The following is a 20,851-nucleotide window of genomic DNA, read 5'->3' as shown; positions in this document are numbered from 1 at the left end:
CGTGTCTGTAATATTAAAATGCCTTTTCAACCGTACAATTAAACACAACAATGATAGTGATCTTAAAAAAGAAATACAAAATTATAAAAATAATAATAATGCGTTTTACACATTGTATCAATTTGTTTTACGGTATGGGTAAGGGATCCTGGATTAGGGGAAATCGTTTACATTTACTTGTGTTTTGAGAAAAAATTCAGACTGATATCTCATCATTTATTTTTAAATAATATAAACTTTATTTATACTTCAGAGTAACATTAGAAAATGGAAATACCAGTGATGAAGACATGTACACAACAGTAAAAACATATTTTAATTAAATAAATTACCCAAACAATAAATACAAAATGTAAATGTAAGTATAGGAAATTGTTAGGGGGAGCTTAACTGCCTTATCATTCAGAGAAGAAAAGGCTATTTCAATTGTATTTTTGACATTGTTCAAGACAACACATTATGGGAGTTTGCTTCTGAGGAATTTCGTGTTATGGATAGGACATTTAGCTAGAAGTGTGATAGAGTCGTCTCTGAAATCATTATAACCAGAGATAACATTGTCAAACGTCAAGGATGTTTTTTATCTCTTGGAATACTCACAGCTTCAAAACAAGTGAAACAAGTCTTCAATATGAAGGTCACAGAAGGAGCAGGAAGAGAAAAAAACGTACGATGGACCATTTTGTTTTGTGATAAAAAACGAGGGAAAGAAATATATATAAAAAAATCTATTATTAAAATAATTGTCTTATTTACAATTATTATACATATATTTACAGAAAGTCTAACATGTTGTCTTTGTTACACACGACTCAATATGATGCCCTTTCAAAATTAGGTAAAACGTTGCTACAGTTAAAATTGTGACCCGGTTCAACATCTGGTATTAATTTAAATACAGTGCAATTTTGTGATCCCTGCATACAAGCATTTAACTGCTTACTTACCCTTGTACTTTTTCAAATACTGTTTTTCAATGTGCTTTCAATTAGTTGTGGTCCTCTTCAACATGTCCTCTTCATTGTTGGTCTGCTTGCAACCAAGTTTCCCTAATTTTACTCAACATTTTTGTTCCATTTATGTCTTTGACTGCCGGACATCAGTCCACTCCATTTTGGTGTTTTGCAGCGCCTGAGTCTTCTTCTCATCCACCTGCACATAATCCACTCTGTACTCATCACACAGTAAGGGCTTCTGCTGGACGAAGAGAGGGAGAGACAAAGAAAGTGATATGTTACCAATCTGAATATGGTTCTGCTATATTTGCCCCAACAAGCAATCATGTTGAATTGAATGTATTTTAACCAATTGTGTGTGTTGTACAAGCCTTGATGTATAAATCTTGTAGGATAATATGCTAATATCATGCATTTTTTTATTGCAAGTGATGTTGTGCACATATAAAACACAAATAAAAGTAACTTCTCATGTTTCAACATATGAGCACTTGTTGACGTTCGGGGATTAAAAAGTTGGCCAACAGTTACTGGAAACTTAAAATGTAAGTTGTATTGGCTTATTTCAATAATGTGATAGCATGATTCCTTCAGATATTAGTCCAGATCTGCTGCAAGCTAGCTAGCTAGCTAATGTTACTAACCTAGTCATTGAAACATTGTTACTGAAACAGACTAATTCTGCTTGACTGGCCAACTTTATAATAATAATTATAGTTATAATAATAATCTTTATTTGTATAGAACCTTTCATACAATAATTACGGTTTTAAAGTGCTACACAGTAGACATCTCTTAAAATACTCACATAAAATGTATATCACATAGAATACAGTTACCAGTAAAATACATAAAAACAAACTTAAAATAGCATGGACATGCAAAAAATACATTTAGATTAAAAGGTACGACAATAGTGCAAATACAACACAACATCAGGTGACAGGTTAAAATGAATCATAGTGCATAGAAAAGTGCAGCAGTTAGCTTCCTAAAAGGCTAAATTGTTTATTTATTTTTTTAAGACTTCCACCAATGTCTATAGTTATTTTGTCCCATAGCTTTGGGGCATAATTAACAAAAGCTGCATCAACAATCTTCTTTTTGCTGCTGTTTTTGGGAGCCTCTAACAAACCAGCAGCAGAGGATCACAGTGTTCTTCACGGCTTGAAGCTGACAATTGGGAGTTGGCAATATAGCTTGGTCCTTGCCCATTAAGGGCCTTATATGTCAGGAGGAGGACCTTCAAATCATTTCTAAAGTAAACAGGAAGCCAGTGCAGAGCGGCTAAAACTGAACTAATGTGTTCTCTCTTCTTAGTTCTGGTTAACAGCAGAGCTGCAGAGTTTTGGATGAGCTGAAGTCTGTCAGTAGTTTCTTTCGGGAGAACAGTGAAAAGTGAATTACAGTATTCTATCCGGCTTGAGACAAAGACATGTATCAGCTTCTCAGCGTCTTTCTGATTTATGAATGGACTTACTATAGCAATGTTTCTAAGGTGAAAGAAAGATGTTTTTGTCACATTTAGCTAATGGGAGAGCTGAAGCTTAGATCTGAATCTAATATAACACCAAGACTTGTGACCTCTGGTTTGATCCTGGAAGTAAATCTCCCCAGATTATTAACCAGCATTTCTCTTTTTGCTTTGGATCCGACTAGCAGGATTTCAGTTTTGTCCTCATTCAGCTTTAGGAAGTCACTGCTCATCCATTTATCTATCACCAATAGGCAGTTGGTGATGGAGGTAATAGCTGCAGCGTCATTTGGTTGGTATATATAGAGTTGTGTATCATAGACATAGTTCCCCAAACATCATCCAGTGTTCTGGTCCCAGCTGTGTGCATCACTTTTTAGTGTCCCCGTTTCCGTTGTGTTTTGTCAAAGATAGTTAATGTGAGGTTTTAGCTGTTATCTCTCGACTGTGACTTCATTTGTTTCCAGATTGCCTCAGAAACACTCAAAGCGCTTCATTAGGTTGGAAGGGACATTACAAAGTGGAAAAAGTTACACTGGCAAGTCTTTTCCAGGGAAGAATAATCAGGAAGTCTGTTATTATGTTTAGAGGCTCATTGGTGCGAACGTATTTGTATATATTCCTTATGTTTTGTTCTATTTCATAATAACAATTGGGTTCATTTTTGTCTTTAATCTGATCGGAACATACCTTCAGCACAGGAGAGGGGGATGCGGAATTGAAATCAAGGGACAAATAGTCGAGGTTTGATCTTCTCGCTCCATCGAAGCTGTGACTGAAATGTTGCCTTGGATCCTGTCGGAGAAAATAAATACATTGAGACGGGTAAAAGGGTCTGAATATATAATGTATTTCCATATTTTCTACAGTATTACTACTCATTCAATAAAAAGGTGGCCTTAAACTTAGTTTTCAAATTCTGGAAAACATTGAAATCTACTTGTTTCCAGAGTGCAGCTGGTCAGCATGTGTTTGTATAACTGGAGATACATGACTATTATGCTTTGTTATGCTTTGTTTCTTGGAAAATCGATTAAATATGCACCGTTTCCAAGAACTGCCTTGTACGACATCACATGGTTACTCACAACCCAGTACATTTACAGTATGCTGAGCAGAATTCTCAGTAAACATCTAATCTGCGTTGCGATTAGAGCACATTTTACAACCCAAATATTCCTACAATTGTATCAGATTTAAATATTCTTTTAGTGTTCTGTTTAACAAAAATGAGCAGAACGATGAAGTTGATATTAAAGTCAACAGTGAAAAAACATATAATCACAATTTGATAACACATTGATCTACATTATGGTTTGGAAAGTGGCATCAAGTTGAAGTGGATGATTGATACAACTTACATGACTAGGAGCTGGCATAAAGGTGGGCTGAATTACTAATGCCACACAGTGAAAGTAAATGACCATCAGAGCTACTTCCATTTATCAGTTATTATTCACAATGGCTAAGTGAAAGGCCTCATTAAGTCCCTGATGGAAAGGAAGGTGATAACATTAGTAACCCTCCTGTCGTGTTCAGGTCAAATCTTACCGATTCACTACTTTCATCATCATAAATATTGTGTTTTACATCTGATTGCCTCAAGGCCTTATGATGTCCTCCACAGTAGGCATTTGAACACACAACACATTACTTATCACCACTTTCATTGGGTTTTTAGTGGTTTAGTCAACTATTGTGTTCCCACTTCAAAAGTGACAAACAAATTGACAACCATGTTCATTTTGGAATACATTTTCAGTGTCTATTCTTTTTATATTCACTGCAGTTAGTTATTTAAACCAGTAGTCAGAGACATTGTTTACAGCTTAAAAGGGTGTTAAATCAATTTTGGTGATGATTTTCTTGTTATGTGTTAATGTGAAAGCAGTTGAAACAGACCTGTCAAATTAGACCGGAAACCCCACAGTAAGGGGGGAGAAACGAACATGACAGGAGGGTTAAAAAGGCATGATCAATACACTCTATCATCACTACATATACATGGTTCAAATAGTTTTCACGCCTTCACGATAGTTACCATTGTGGTGCAGTTTGTGTCTTCATCTGTTGGATTTTCCCCATTCTCAAGTCTTCTTTCAAGAGGCAAACATTTCACCGAAAAGCTGCACATAGAAACAAAATATTGTTTCATGTCAGAAACCAACCACAAACTGCATGATAAATAGAAACTGAGAACAGGATGTTATCCTTGGGTCGGGTCAGCATATCTACAACCAACATAAATGAACATAATTAAAAGGTAAACCTTACTCTAAATGAGATGTAGTTGTTAATCAATGGCAGTTCCTGAACCAAACCACATAAACAATCGTGGTTAAAGAGATTGTTTTCCTCTCACCATGCTTCAGTCATTGCTCTGCTCAGAGGAAGATGAGTGGGACATTCTGTGATGGTAGAGAGGCCTCTCAAGTCAAGAGGTGGAGGTCGAGCTGTGAACCCAGAAAGTAATTGGACTTGTTGTAATAGTGATGCGTAGAAAGGATCATTGTGTGTACAATAAAGATATCTAAGACATTGCTTTAGCCTAGCCATGCAGGAAGGAAAGGAACATTACATTCTACATTTGTAAACCTTGTTAAAACTATAACAAAGACCAAATCAATTATCCCAGCTGAGTATAGATACATTTTCCACACATTGTCAACTGTTGCGCCTCTCACCTCTCCTCAGGCGAGGCTTGAGGTGCCGGTGAATCGGAGGCGGCACAAAGTCTCCAGGTGGACACATCAGTGGGCCGAGAGTGGTGGAGGACTCGGCGCTGCAGTTTGAGTTGAGGAGGCTGAATGTGCTGGGGCTCATGGGGATGTAGCCATCACTTTCAGTGGGGGCTGCCGAGGGAGACGGGGACGCCATGGGGACATATGACTCATCCTGGAAGCTTTGAAACCGTGTGCTATTCAAACCATGCTGCTGAAAGACAAAGCATGCTGAGGTCACACAAGTGCACTGTATCTTTATTTTGATACTGTGTGTTGAATTATAGCACATACATTATTCTTAATGCATATGCTTTTATTTTTAACCAACTGGGTGCTAAAGTTTTGTATTTACAATCCTAAAGTCTTCTTTTTAAAAATAGACATTTACATTTTGATGAGTTAGTTGAAAATAATTCAATGTGACTGCGCAGTCTATTTGACTAGTACATTTGAAGCAACAGCAAAGAGCTACTTCGTTTAGCTTAGGCCAAAAGTGACAAGGCTTTCTTGCTATGGGTTCAATTGTGAGTACACTTGCCAAACACACATCAGGGTTGTCATAGTTACGTACTGTAATAACTACGTCACTTGCTTATTTTAGACCACACCAAATCATTTCCTTAACATAACCAAGAAGTTTTACATCCTAAACATAACCATTTATTTCCATTTCACAGGGTTTAATATGATCTCAAGATGAATGGTCACTGTGCGACTGTCAAGTCAAATGGCCCTATACAGTATGCACTGCAGTATGTAGGAGAACATGTTGCAAAAAACATATGAAGGTTTTTTACAGAAAGATTATAAAACATTGTTTATTTTTTTACTATTGATGTTGCTCTTACCAAATTAAGGCTCTGCCTCCTGTTTTTCATCAATCTGTTTTCAGCATCTCCTAAAGAAAGACGTGTGATTAGAATAAGTCATTAGTTATTTTCAACCTTTACAGTCAGTTGTGTTCAACATGAAACCCTATACTTCGCCACACAATAGCACAAGGGTTATAATCAATTGTAAAAGTCAAAGTTTTCTCAGGTTGTGTATGATGCTAACTGTGAGAGTGCTGTCCTACCTATTCTGAAATGGTCCAGGCCCGACAAAGAGGTCCTCCGGGGGAACAAAGTGGCGTGGTTTGGGAAATGCCGTGCACTCGTCCTCATCAGGTGAGCTGCTTCCTCACTTATCTGCTCTGACAGGTGGTTAGACTTGGGTGGCAGCGGAGGAGGAGTCTGTCTTTCAATTGTTGCCTCGAACACCGCAGATGAATAAGGTTTGTCGAAGCGGAACACACTTGTGGCGCCGTGACATAGTGGTGAGGAAGAGGATGATGGTAGAGCCATGGAGGAGCATGGATCGCTGAAAGGAGGGTTGGTCAGCCTTCCACTGAGGAAGAGAGATGGACTGGGGCTGGTCTGAAAGATGGAGGACGAAGAGGAATCGGTGTGCGAAAGAGGAATAGGTGAGGGGACAGCGTCCTTGAACGCATCGTCCGATGACCTCTGCTCCAGGGAGATCTCAGAGTTTGAAAAGCTGTCATGTCTATATTGGAGAGGGATACAAATATCGTATGTGTTAAACATGAACACTGAAAAAACCTTGACCTTAATTAGGTGTATTATGTCAGCAGATTTCACATTACTGTATTAGGTTATATGAATACTAAGTTTAAATATTAGGTTCAACTTAATATTATTGCTGTCAACTTACCGAATACAGTTATGAGACATTTGTTTTCTGTGAACTACACAAAGGTTTTCCAGATGATACATACCGAATAGTGTTCACACTTCCCGTCTCACATTGTGAGAGAAATAGGTAGTCAAGTGGGTGGCTGGAATCCTGTTGGCTGGATACAGACACTCTGTCAGAGCCGTCAGGTGACGGATGGAGGGAGGTGGGGGTGTGAGGAAAGCCTTCTTCTGAGCTCTCTGGTGTTGAGAAGAAGCAGAGGCAGAAAACACGTAGATTCATGGGATTAGAAAACCTTCATACAGCCGCACACACACAGGTTTCTTTCTTGACAATATACTGCAAATGGGGCAGGTGAATTTAAACAGAGAACACCATTTTTTCCCCGAAACCTTGAAAGAAGACACATGTGATCTCTGTTCCCTATTTTGTTTATACATCCTGCAATCTTTTAGTCGGACTGGCCCTCGTTCAGAAATGTGTTTCATTCCATTTCACTCAAGGCTGCCGAGTCAAGGCTGTTCCTGCAGAACCGTGTGTGTGTGTATGTGTGTGTGTGTGTGTGTGTGTGTGTGTGTGTGCATGTGCATGATTTGCTACCCTTAAGGGTTAATAGACGTTTATGTTCTCTTGCGGGTACAGAACAACCTTTTATATTCCTAAAAAGTCTTGATATCAAGAAAGACTTATCTCTTCCACCAACATGACATTCTACTTAATTAACTTATACAAAATCTACTCTAACCTAACTCTAACTCTGTATGTGTTAAGTGTGTAGTTTCTTTTTTCATTTTCATGGTCCACAGGTCATGAAAAAACTGATGGTTTTGAAAATAAACATTAGTCAACATGGGTCATTAATGGTGCTTAAATGTAAAGATTTTGTGCATGGATATAATTTCACTTTCATCTTCAGTTTGTAATGTAATGTTCACTTTCTGTATGTGTGCCTTTCACATTTGTGTCATGTTCTCAACAGCCACCTGCCTTTTAGATTTAGCACATTTATCAATTATCAAAGTGTGTTTTTCTGAAAGCATACAACATTTTGAAGTGACATACAGGGCAGCGTATTTATCAGCAACTTTGCTTTGTCTACTTCACACAGATTGTTCTAACAGACTTCTCTACTCACAAAATATCTCTATGCTTTTATAGGAAGCAAAGGTCAAACAGAATGGTCCTGACCACGGACTGAAAGAGGGATCATAGCACTGTATATATAATATATATACTGAATATATATTTAAAAGACAAAAACATTTCATTCTTTGCAGCTTCAAAGCATGTCCCTGGATGAGATATAAAAATGTCATTATCTATCTTTTAGGACCCTCCCTCTCCATCTGCTGTCTAATACAGCTACATACTGTAGGCTGTGTGAAAACATTTAGAATTGCTTAAAACATCCTGCACACAGACACAGACAACAGTCTGATGTATGATAAAACATGCCATCACATCCACTTTAACGAGTTGAACAGCCATCTGAAATGAATTTTAATACCAAAAGCATTGTGTTAAAATGATAATTTGAACTATTTCAAAAGTTAACATTGAATTTGCATAATTAGGCCTACTTGTTGTTGTTGCTGCTGTAGAAAGTGGACCATGAGATCTGTATCAAAAGCTTTCAACCACTGACGTGACATTGTGTGATGTTGGTTTAGGAACGCACTTACAGAGAAATTGATCAGAATAGACCACAGCTCTGAATCATTCTCAGTGAGCTAAAAATGTGCTTCAATGTTTTTAACTGTCAACAAATCTAACCACAATCCAGATAGATGGTAAATTACTTTTTTTAAAGGTCCCATGACATGCTTTTCCAGTTATTACCTATGGTTATTACCCGTCCCCTTGTGTGTTATGTAGCTTTTTCTGCATTTAAACGGTCTGCAATGTCACAAACCCTCAAAGTACACCCTGTAGCGAGTAAAACTCTAACACAGAAAGTACCTGTCTATGCTGCCCCAGAACACCCTCGTTGGAGATCTTTCGTTTTCCATTTTTTTCTTCCGGAGCTCCACACACACACACACACACACACAACAACACACACACACACACACACACACACACACACACACACACACACACACACACAACACACACACAACACACACACACACACACACACACACACACACACACACACACACACACACACACACACACACACACCACACACACACACACACACACTCACGCACACACACTCACGCACACAACACACACACAACACACACACACACACACACACACACCACATACACACACCACACACACAACACACACACACGCACACACACACTCGGAGCTCAGGTGTGAGTGTATGTGTGTGCTCAGGCTGAGCTCTGTGGTGTCTCGCTGTCTCGCAGCCCCACGCAGCAACCAGGGAAACTACACCAGTAATCTAGCTCACACTGTTCCGCTCCTCGAGCCTCAAAGGGCGAGCAGCGAGCCCCGCAAGTCCCGCCAACACGGCACCCAGACCCCACGCAGCATTCTTATCTGTTTGTCATTACTGGTGTCATTTTCTGGTTGCTAACAAACGCCAATGTAACACATAATCACTGATGTTCCGCTGTAACGGTGGTGGACTCATCAGAACAGAGTGGGAGCTGACCAATCAGAGCTCATAGGGAGGGGGGGGGCAGAAGCTCCAACAAGCCGTTTAGGACAGAGAGTGAATACACATACTATACAGAGATGCTGTATGAGAAACCAATGTGATTTTGGAACATTGAACAATGTCAATCTATTTTAGTAGACCTCAACAATGGAATTATGATCAGTAGAAATGGCCATGACATGGGACCTTTAAATCTTGATTTGGCTCTTAAACTGTTCTTGAGGTGTTTTAAAAATGTAGATTAAAATGCTTCAGACTTTACCAATTGTTGAAATTAAGGCAAAATACTAAATTTTTGCGTCATTTTATGCATATTAAGAATCTTTAGAAACGGTGTGAAACAAATGAGGCACTTTAGGTTTGACAAATCATTCACAACATGAGTTTGTAGTAATCAACCCTAGTGGTAGGGCAGATTTACACATCATCAGTTAAAGCTGCATTTTGGATATTTTGTAGCAAGATATCACAAATGTAAAACTAAGGACCTGATGCTGATAAATCATATGAGTGTGAATCAATCATGAAACCCAGTATCAGTTGGTCTGAAGATGATTTAGCTTCTGGGAGCAACAGATAGTAATTCTGGGGTTACCTTGTAGCTAGCATGTAAATCAATCATTTGTCTTCCAGACATTGGTCATTGTTGACATTGAACAACTTAAGGCGCTAGTTGGAGTTCAGAGACAATGTATACAACCTGATTGTATATTAGCTTTGAGATGAAATCTATTCATATATTAATAAAAACCTAAATCATCTTCAGTCAACAGCAATCTGCCAATGAAATGCAGCATATGCGTTCATTTGTTTTGAGTATTTATCTGGATTCAACCAAACCTCCTTCAAAAGTGATTGATCAATACTGCTTCCACTACAACATAATACAAAATGCTATCAACACCACAATTCTGTCATGTTTCGTATACATATAGTGCATTCATATGATTGAACGTCGGTAAATTGCAACCTTGTGTTCGACCCTCACTAGTCTGAACCAAATATCACCAAATTCACATTTAGTTCTGACCTCATTCTCAAGCTTGGTTTTCAGTTTGCTACTTCCTGTTTGGGGTCAAACACCACTTTGTCCTGGATGCCCAGGGTAAATCTACTAACAACTTGTGTACACTATTTTGTGTGATGTTCATTGAGACAGGAGCATTTTAAAAATGGTAAATTGACTGCATTTTTAGAGGGCTTTTGTTGTCCAAGATACTACGTTGACTTTAATTAAATGTATTATGTAAACACATTTCACATAACTATATACTATATTAGGTTAGTTGGAAGCAATAATATTAAATTGAACCTAAGATGTTTGATCTAAACCTAATATTATTTGGACTGGGAATTTAAGGGTCGCAAAATATGGAGTGTGGAGGTACTTGGAGAGGTCCTGTTCACCTCCTGGGCCCTGCCGTGATGCCCTTGAGCAAGGCACCTGCTCCACATCCTACGATTCTAATTGCTTTCAACTAACATAATAGCCTACAGTTATGTGAAATTTGTTTACATAATACATTTAATGCAATTCAACTTTTCAGTTTTTCAGTGTGGCAGAGGCTACTATTCAATGTTCTAGCATCATGAGCAATATTCACATGCACACTCACGCCATCACTTAAAGTGCCTTTCACAATGACATTTAGTCACCTTGACTGCAGGGATCAGACCCCCGACTGATTCGAGGATGACCGCTCTACATACTGAACAACACACACATCTTACCATGTGCTGCTCTAACATGACCACAGTTCAAACTATATTGAGTGTATTCACCTGCATCCTCCAGACTCCCAAACTGGCTGATCTGACTGATTTGACTGATCCAGCTGTTCATCTCCTCCTCAGTTTTGGCCACCAGGTAAAAGACACGAAATGTGGTCTTCACCACAAAGAGGTGTTTGCCGTTGAAGTCTCGTTTTATCCTGAGCTGCCCGTTGAGCATTTCCACCTCGCACTCTTTCAGGTCGATGGTGCGGATGGGCTTTTTGGAGTTCTTGCTCTGATAGTACTCCAGCACATCAGGGTTGCCGCTCATGCGACCTCTTCGAAGCACAAACCAGCGTTTCCTCCAGGCCTGCAGGGAAACAGCACAGAGTGTATCTTTTAACGTTGTGCTTACTATGTGATATTATTCACAGTACTGCAGAATTCCAACAGTTTCACCCCCCCCACCATTGTATTAGTCATGACCAGTCATGGGAATAAGATCACAATAGTTGAAACTTTTTTTTTGCTTTTGATAAGGTCAGTAAGAGGAACCTCAACTCAGATTTCCCAGAAGTAAAGAGAAGAGGAAGTTAACTGTATTTAGCAGAAAAGGTCTAACACAACGAAAGAGGTATTTATACACTTCTTTACACCGAGGACTAAACTCAAACTAAATACTGAAACTGGGAACAGGTCTTTGTTGCTCCAGCAATCTACTTGTTATATGTAACGCCCAAAACGCCTAACAAATCATACGAATGGTAATGATGCATTTATATGTTCACACTTGGTTTTGTGGTTTTGTGTGCGTTGTGACACTCGACTGGAACTTTTGTGGTGTGAACTTAAAACGAAATGTTTTGTTTTGTTTTGTGGGTAATCTGCTCCTGCACAAGTCAGTTGGTAAAGCCTGTGTTTATACCAGGAAATGGTTAGACACGGCCAATAACACTGCCAAGTTTAAGAGGAAACCATAACTACACAGATGGCAATTTGATCCTATTTTTTAAACATGGAAGGTTTGAGCTCTAAAATATAGGTTGTTTGATAAAGGAGCTGGTGAATAATAAAGAAATGCACCTTTTTTTTATATCATGCCAGTTTAATACAATAATTGGCTTTTCTTGAAAATCCTTAACTCATGGAACGCTTAATAGTTTGATCCAGAGCTTTCAACCACATCTCATGGTCTTCCTCAGCGAATATAGTTTGCTGTCAATATGTGAATGAGTCTGGCTGAATGAGGAAGACCCTGTGTTGATCCTAAGTGGACATCAAGTGTGTGTGTTTTTTGTCACAATACCAATAACCAAAAATGCTCAAACTGAGGTAACATTTAATAATAATAACCATCAGTAATAAATGGTTAATTGATCATTAATCAAACCTTTGTATTTACTTAAATAAGTAAAATAAGGTTTCATCATCATTTGGTTATTTATTATTGGGTATTATAGGCTTTAATATAGTATTATCTTAGCAATAATAAACTAGTTATTGATGGTTTATCATCGCACACAATAAATGTGTGTACTAAGTACTAAATACTGTGTATTTGTTGAATAAAAAACATATGGATTCATTTTCAACCAGTATTATCTATGTTTCTGAATAATATTAGCTTTCCATCACCCGTTTAACAAGGTATTCTGCTCATCAGTTGCAACTTTAATATTTATTTTATAGCAAATCATATTTATAATTGCTTAAAAAATATTATGAACTATTAATAAAGTCTACTTCATAATGTTTATCGATGTTTATCCCTTACACTGTAAAATATTACCATGATTTCACAATATGTAGCTGTAATATTTTACAATAAATTACTGTTTTACCACTTTACAGTCTTTACCTGTAATGTTCACAATATAACACTGTAATTTAGAATGTCACAGTGAAATCAATACAGACACAGTTAATTACTGTGAATGTACAGGATAAATGATTACCAGGATTTCACAACATGTTACTGTATTATTTCATAGTAAAATACTGTATTCAGACCATCCTCTGTGATAACACAACAAATTAAGTGATTTTCTTGCTTTCATCGCTCTTGCTTGGCTTTAAATACTAATTTCTTTCTTTGGTGCAGGTTTTACTTAAATTGAAAGTGGCACCGCTGCATATGCCTTAAAATAAATGAGGCAACATATACATCTATGTAAAATTGAAATTGTTGTCTTGGCTTATTGTTTTCAGGTGCTTCCTGGGCATTAACACTGAGACGGGCTCGAAAGCCAAAAAGAGGCATGGCAATTTAAACCCCCATGTCAGCACATTCTTCAGAAAAATTGTTGACTTTGAGTGGATGTCTGTGTAGACAAGTGTTAAGTGCTCCCCTCCTTGTTTTCTTTCTGTCTCCCTGCTGCAGGTGCACCTGGTCTGCCCCTGGCTCCGCCTCTGCCCAGGTGCACCTGGTCTGCCCCTGGCTCCGCCTCTGCCCAGGTGCACCTGGTCTGCCCCTGGCTCCGCCTCTGCCCAGGTGTTCCAAATTCCACTCAGCCGTGTATATATATAAAGAGAAGCTGGAGGAGAAGGCTGTCTCGCCTATCCTAACGCCGGAGACACTGTCCTTAGAATACCTCTTTGCCATTCTGAGCTGTAGGCCATATTTTTGCAGATGTGTTTTATGTTTAGCCTGGAGGACCTGGTAGTCCAGTTTTCGTGGCTTTATTTTGTTTCCCACAGGGTTTATAATTTATTTCTGGTTAGGGGGGGAGCTCTGGGTCCTACGGCCCGTGGTGTGGCTGGCTCGGGTTCCCTCCTTCTGTTTGTTCCTTTTGGCCAGTCCTCCAGACCTCTTTTTGTTTCCCGTTTCGCTTGTGTGAGCAAACGGCTGATTATCAATAAATGCTCGTTACCAAGTACCGGTTATTGCGTGTATTCTTTCATGTTGCGGGTCTCAGCACGAGCCACTACCGCGGAGTAGAGGTTGGGGCCGTAACAACATGTCCAAGACACTGTGAAATGTACTTTGCACTTCAATGGAGTAATACAAAGTTAAAATTGGCATTTTCTTTGTTTTTCTTTGTTGATTGAGCTGATTGAATTGTGTAGTTATGGTACAATCCCAGTCAAATGTACAATATATTATCGTATTATTTAGATTTGTATATTTACAGTAAATTACTGGCTACTGTGTTGCATTACTTCTACAGTAATAGTGTGAACATACAGGTAATTACTGTAATGTATGTACAGCAAGGTACCATAATACCACAGCTCTGTACTGCTATATCACAGTAATTCCATGGGCATGGCAACTGTAAAGTCACAGTATTTAGTTGTATTTGTATTCTAATTAACTGTAAAATATATACAGTAAATTACTGTGAAATATTTACAGTAAATAACTGTGAAATCCATGCAACTAGTAGCCAGTAATTTACTGTAATTTTACAGCCAAACATTTTACAGTGTAGATGCACGAGTGTCTGGACCCTACACTCTTCCATAAGTGGGTCAAAAAGGACCCGTATTAGAATAATGTGTTTTTATGCCATTTTGGTTAAGAAAAATCACTTATATTTTGGTTCACACTAGAAATATTTTATATATAATTTTTCACTATTTATAATTTTATAATCTTTTTTTACATTTTGAAAAAAAACGTAATTCTATAGGAAATGCATGCGGGTCATTTTTGACCCACTTATGGAAGCTTGGGGTAGTAATACAAAAACTACAATTTCTTAAAATGTATACAATTTAAATAAAACATGTGAATGGCATGATATCCAAAACATGTTAATATAGCTGGAATATGAAATGACAAAAAAAATGTAATTACAAAGATACTTCAAGAAAACCACCTCACCGGGTCAAAAAAGACCCAATTATGCATCTAAGGGTTAACAAATCAATTGGTCATTGTGAATAAGATACATAGCTTACAAAACAATACAATACAATGTACAGTAGCTTTAACATTTTTATAATATTTGCAACAATTAACTGTTATAATAGCATAACTAAATATAAGTAAACCAAAACATAAATGTCATGTCTCTTCCTGTGTGACCTTGCAATGTAAATGAGTCTTTTTATGTAGTTATTTCAAATGAGACAACACAGGGTGCTTTTAAAATACATTATATCCCCTAAGGTAATAATATAGGAATATGTGTTGATAAAAGAAATGCATGTTCTTGTTAGTGAGGCCCAACTTCACCACTCTGTGAACATGCAGCAGCTCATGCACATCATCGTGGCAGAGAGCAGAAAAGGAGACATCAGAAAGTGTGTTCTTCTTCTATTTCTAATAAAGGGTGTTAAAACCGAGACGCTGCAGCCAAATTCAGCGAGTAACCCAACCCATTGGTGAACACCACCACTCCGCATTATTTTCTTTAAAGCGTGCCATATTCTGCCAGAAGATTTTCATTCCTTTCGAGAACACACAGATAAGCTTGACCACAAGCCTTGACATTTTCATAACAGCTTGACATTTGAATACTGAGTCAGATAGTGTGTATCCCCTAACAACAGTCTGAAAAACAAGCATTTATGCAGGATTTCCATAATGTGCTAAAATAAGTTTCTATTTCCCGCCCTTAGCCCCATCAATACACACCTCCACCCACCCACTCTTTCCCTGCTGCACTTACAAATGGACCTCCTCCTCCTCCTCCTCCTCCTCCTCCTCCTCCTCCTCCTCTCCTCCTCCTCCTCCTCCTCCTCCTCCTCCTCCTCCTCCTCCTCTCGTACAGAGGAAGTCCAAACAGCCGTCATGAAGCTGGACTATTTCTGCTTGTCACTTAAGTCTGTCTGACTGGGGCTGACATTACTTCCCATGTTTCACAATGGGGACACGCTCATCACACTAACAGACACACAGCCCAGCTTTATCACATGACCCCAACAGTGTAAGCAGTCACATATACTTGCAGCTGTTGGAGTCATTTTAATGTCTCCCTCTCTGCAGATTGTGACACATTGTTGACTAAATCCAGTGTTTTAAAGTGCACAGAGGGCGTTGTTATAGAAACAAGGAAAAAGGATTGACAGATTAAATTACATTTTAGTTTGACAAAGGCATACAAACCCACGGTATGTTTTTAAATCATCATTCCACACACACACACACACACACACACACACACACACACACACACACACACACACACACACACACACACACACACACACACACACACACACACACACACACACACACACACACACACACACATATGCATATATACAAGGCTTAGCAGCACAACCTGCCATACACACTGCTGGCAGAGGACATAAACAAGTGTCCAGTGTGTTCTCCTACTCACAAATCTCTTGAGTTTCTTCTCCGGGGGGGATTTAATGAGCCAGCCGGTGCACACCACATCCCCAGCACTCATCTTGACTGCAGAGCGTGTCGTCCTCACGGTTGCTGCTGCTGCTGCGGCTGCTGCTGCTTTAAAACTGTGAGCACTGCGAAAGCATATCCTGTGTTCTGGTATTCAGCCTAGCCACTCCAAAAGGAGGAAGTCGAAAAAATTGATCACACTGACAGAGAGAGAGAGAGGGAGAGAGACGGACAGACAGAGCAGGGGAGAGAGAGAGCATGTTGTTATTGTGCTCTCATGTGCTTGGGGCTAGTATACAGGAATATATGGGTTGGGCATTTATTTTTGCATTATGTAAATAAAGAGGAACTTTCAGTGTATGGGCTAATGCTGGAAACTTGATTTGTTCAGAAAAATGTTATATTTATACTAGATATTTTTTTATTTCATTTTCAACATTTCCACTTATAGGCCTACTCCAAAGTATAACATTCATCTCAAAACATTTTTTTCCATAAATGCAAAAAAAAGGAAAACAACACTCCTGATTTATTTGTTCTTATTCCGATAAAGGGGCCCTATTATGCTCACGTTCAGGTTCATATTTGTATTTAGTCCCTCTACTGCGACATGTCTCCATGTTTTAATGTTCAAAAAGCTCTTTATTTTTCTCATACTGCCTGTGCTGCAGCACCTCTTTTCACCCTCTGTCTGAAACCAGAGCCCAGTCTGCTCTGATTTGGTTAGATTGTAGGCTCTGTTGTGATTGGCCGACTGCTTAGAGATGTCCCATCCCTTATCACGTACAATGTGTTGGAGCACTAGTCAATAGAAGAGGGAGTGTTTAGTAGTGATGTCACTATGTTGCCTAAGTATCAGAAGGATGCAAATCGGGGAGTTGAAGGTAGAAAGTCCCTCTGAAGGAAATGCCTTTGCAGACCATTTACATGCACAAACATATATATAACAAACTACAGGAAAGGGAACACTTCAAAAAGCATGATGGGGCCCCTTCAAAATACTTTATCTTAATGTTTATGTTTGACGCTGTAACTATGTATTTCTTTTTGTTGGTTTATCCAATGTGGTTTCTGAGTTCTACAGAAACCAGAAGTGGCTTCAACACTGATCATCTAAACATCGACTTGCCTCACACCTAATAAACTAAATAAGGACTCATTTCCACATGGGCTTTAAGGGAGGTCTTAGTACAGACATGATATTATTAGCAGGGGGGCCTATCAGTGTGCATTCCTTCGTGTGCTCAGCCCTTGTCAAAAGTGAGTTAGGTGAATTTGAAGATCATTGGACGATAAGGTTTACAAAGTAGAGAAACGTGGTAGCAGAAGCAGAATACATTTCAACTCAATTAAGTCTTTATCTATTATCTATTGAAGCTATTTTGTCACTTCTTTGTCAAAAGCACATTTTAAGGTCTCTTAAGATTAAAAACAACAATATAATTAAAATTGTGCATAGAAAGCCAAAAAGACATTGCCAAATGTTTTAAATAAAAAAATATAAGATTCATCATATTGATTGTGTTGGTCTTTCCTTAGCTGCCACCACTGCCTAAGATCAAAATAGGAATTTAACATGGATCCATTTAATTTCATGCTTAAATAGCTTCTGATGTCATTTTGCAGTAAATTACTGGCTACTCGTTTCACAAATATCACAGCAAGTAACTGTGATATTTATACAGTAAATTATATTAAAAATGACAGCTGTTATCCCAGTTAGTTATTCAATGTAATTGCTGTGATGTAGCTGTATGTGATGTTGCAGGAATATAATACAACTTTTAAAAGTAGTGCAACTTCTTAATTATATTTTGAAATAAAAAGTTGATTAACCACATTATTTGTTAACAGATCACAAATCTAAAACATTGACATATGGTTAATTTCAAATAGAAACCGAAACAAAATCAAATGTACACATATTTGCAGTCTGCCACACACATTTGCACATACACTTGGTTGTATTTAGTATTCAACTACACTGACAACTGCATAATACATAAACCAATACATAATTAAAGTAATGTGACATCGAACTGTAAATGTTTTTAAATGAATTACAATGTTTAATGTTAAAAATGTATATACAAATGTTACTTTCTCCATCTGCTCTTTTTATTCCTACATGTTGAATACCATTAGCAAATAAACATAATACATGAGTGTGGTTGATACAGTCAGATTTGTGCTGCCCCCAAGTGGACTAAGAATACATTCTTGCAGTTTTCTAATGGGCTAAGTCTTAACCCTTCAGTATCCCAACCAGGGGTGGCGCCAGGGGGGAGCTATTTTTTAAATTAAATTAAATTAGAAAAATTATTGATTACATCAATGCAAATGTGAAACAAACACATAAAGCCAACACAGGTGATATGATTAGGCCAATGGCCAGCACCCATTCGATTTTTGACCTACCCATAGGCTAAATTACTTTGTGACACTTGATTGACTTCCTGTTAGCTAGAGCGCCAAATTATTTGCTAACAGCAAAGTGAACAATTTATCGTTTTTTAGTCCTTAAACGTCCACGTGTGGACACTCAATCAAAACCACCTGAAAGCGAGAGGGATTCTGCACATAATAGCCTAGCCTCGTGAGTACAAGTAGCTTACTTCTGGATCTTTGTGTTTCATTCAAGCTCTGCTCTGTGTGTGAGTGTGTGTGTGTGTGTGTGTGTGTGTGGCACGAGCCATTTTGTGTGCGTGCGCGAGCGAGCGAGAGCTCGCGCACCGGTGGGTATCTACTGGAGATCGTTGTGGTTAGCATCTGGTGATAGCTAGCCAAGCTAATGGATATAAGTATGGAGTCAGATTTGGGTCAATATTCTAGCGCGTAAAACAAGCTACTCACGAGCGGAAAATGTGCTTTTACACGCGCATAAAATGACCCTCGCGCGCAGATTAAAACCCCCGCGAGCGGCTCTGCGCCCGCGAGCGGCTCTGCGCTCGCTCGCGAGAGAGACAGCCCTCTTGCTCGCTCGCAGGAGTATCAGCCTCGCGGAGTCTGTCTACGCGCGCGTGAAAAGTTTCTGGCACTTTGGGGCGGAGCCACTGGACTTTGATTGACAGCTGCCAGGAAACCCGGAGTTGCCAGGTTTGATAAATGCCTGAACTACCAAGAGCCGAGGAGTGACGGCAGCAACATCAGTTGGACGAGATTGAATGGTAAAGTTGTCCATAAAAAACTATTATATTCGTAAAGTGCACAGCTAATATAAATATATATATATATTAATTTTATATAAAACAATATATTTTTGAGTGGGCTGTATCTGTCGAAAATTGCTAGCTACTGTCTGCTGTACACTCTTAGAAGGGATGTGTCAAAAATATATTGAATTTCAACACATGTTGAGTGTGCTCAGGGACAACACGTGTTGTGTTTATTTATGTGTAAATCATTTTTACACACAAAATGTGTTACATGCCCCTAACACACAATGTGCACATTTTACACATTGTGTGTCATAAATGTGTAACCAAGATGAACACACTCATTTGTTATTTCTGCACATTTTGTGTTATATTTCTTTAACCAGAATTAACATTTGATTGTGTTATATCTGCACATTGTGTGTCAATGACGATTACTGGAAGTACCAGGTGGTGGATATGGTTTTTATTAAAAAAATCGAATCCAAGAATACATTCATTGGACATTTATTTACAAGGATTTCATTAGCACAATATGTCATTAAGAAAATAATTGTTAACATTTAAAAATATTAATATTTTTCTAATTCATCAAATGTTGACAGAATAGATAATTCATAAAATCACACCTAAAAAAACATTATACCTTGGTTAAAACAAACTTAATCTTCAGCAAACTATTGTTGTAAATGACTTTCAGCTGAGGGAATATAGTGATGAGATTATTCACAAGGACCACCTTTTCAGTGTTGGATGGATAATTAAGGATAAAAATGAGCTATTTTTTTTATTTTTCAAAAAGAATACAACAGTTCTAGCATACAAATATTACAAATGCGTGATAATGAAGCAATTGGTTATAAAGAATGTCCTTTTGTATCAAGCAAATACAATTATTTTTTTACAACCGTTAACGCGTTAATAACGCGTTAACGCAAAAAAAAATGAACGCCACTAATTATTTTAACGCGATTAACGCATGTGTATTTTTTTTCCTCGCCCGCCCGTGTGGCACGAGCGAGCGAGAGAGAGACCTTACGTGCATTGTTGTTGTTAGCATCTGGTGCTAGCTAGCTGCGCTAACGGATATAAGGAGCTGTTTAAATGAAAACAGAGGAGCACTCTATCCACACAACTGCGCCGAGCACTTGACTTTATGCAGGCAGCCAGACAGTGAGACATTGTACGAAAA

General features: G+C 38.4%; 1 protein-coding gene across 3 annotated transcripts; it reads right to left on the bottom strand.

Moving 5' to 3' along the window:
- Positions 1-221: 221 nt before the first annotated feature.
- gab3 (GRB2 associated binding protein 3) lies at positions 222-16,667 on the bottom strand. Of its 3 annotated transcripts, none has more exons than XM_034226552.1 (10): positions 16,485-16,667; positions 11,263-11,563; positions 6,928-7,084; positions 6,229-6,695; positions 6,002-6,051; positions 5,115-5,364; positions 4,793-4,883; positions 4,472-4,556; positions 3,121-3,225; positions 222-1,197 (listed from the first exon to the last, which is right to left on the bottom strand). In XM_034226552.1, exons 1-10 carry the CDS (start codon positions 16,554-16,556, stop codon positions 1,078-1,080), a joined length of 1,698 nt encoding a protein of 565 aa, XP_034082443.1. In that variant the 5' UTR covers positions 16,557-16,667; the 3' UTR covers positions 222-1,077. The 3 variants fall into 3 exon arrangements, with proteins under 3 accessions (XP_034082443.1, XP_034082444.1, XP_034082445.1); XM_034226553.1 differs by having other exon boundaries at positions 222-1,194; positions 16,485-16,666; XM_034226554.1 differs by having other exon boundaries at positions 5,115-5,361; positions 16,485-16,666.
- Between the last annotated feature and the right edge of the window lie 4,184 nt (positions 16,668-20,851).

This window comes from Gymnodraco acuticeps, unplaced genomic scaffold (genome assembly GCF_902827175.1).
Source record: "Gymnodraco acuticeps unplaced genomic scaffold, fGymAcu1.1, whole genome shotgun sequence".
Taxonomy (NCBI): domain Eukaryota; kingdom Metazoa; phylum Chordata; class Actinopteri; order Perciformes; family Bathydraconidae; genus Gymnodraco; species Gymnodraco acuticeps.
Note: the sequence above shows the minus strand (reverse complement) of the source record. Positions and strands in the feature narration are given on the sequence as shown.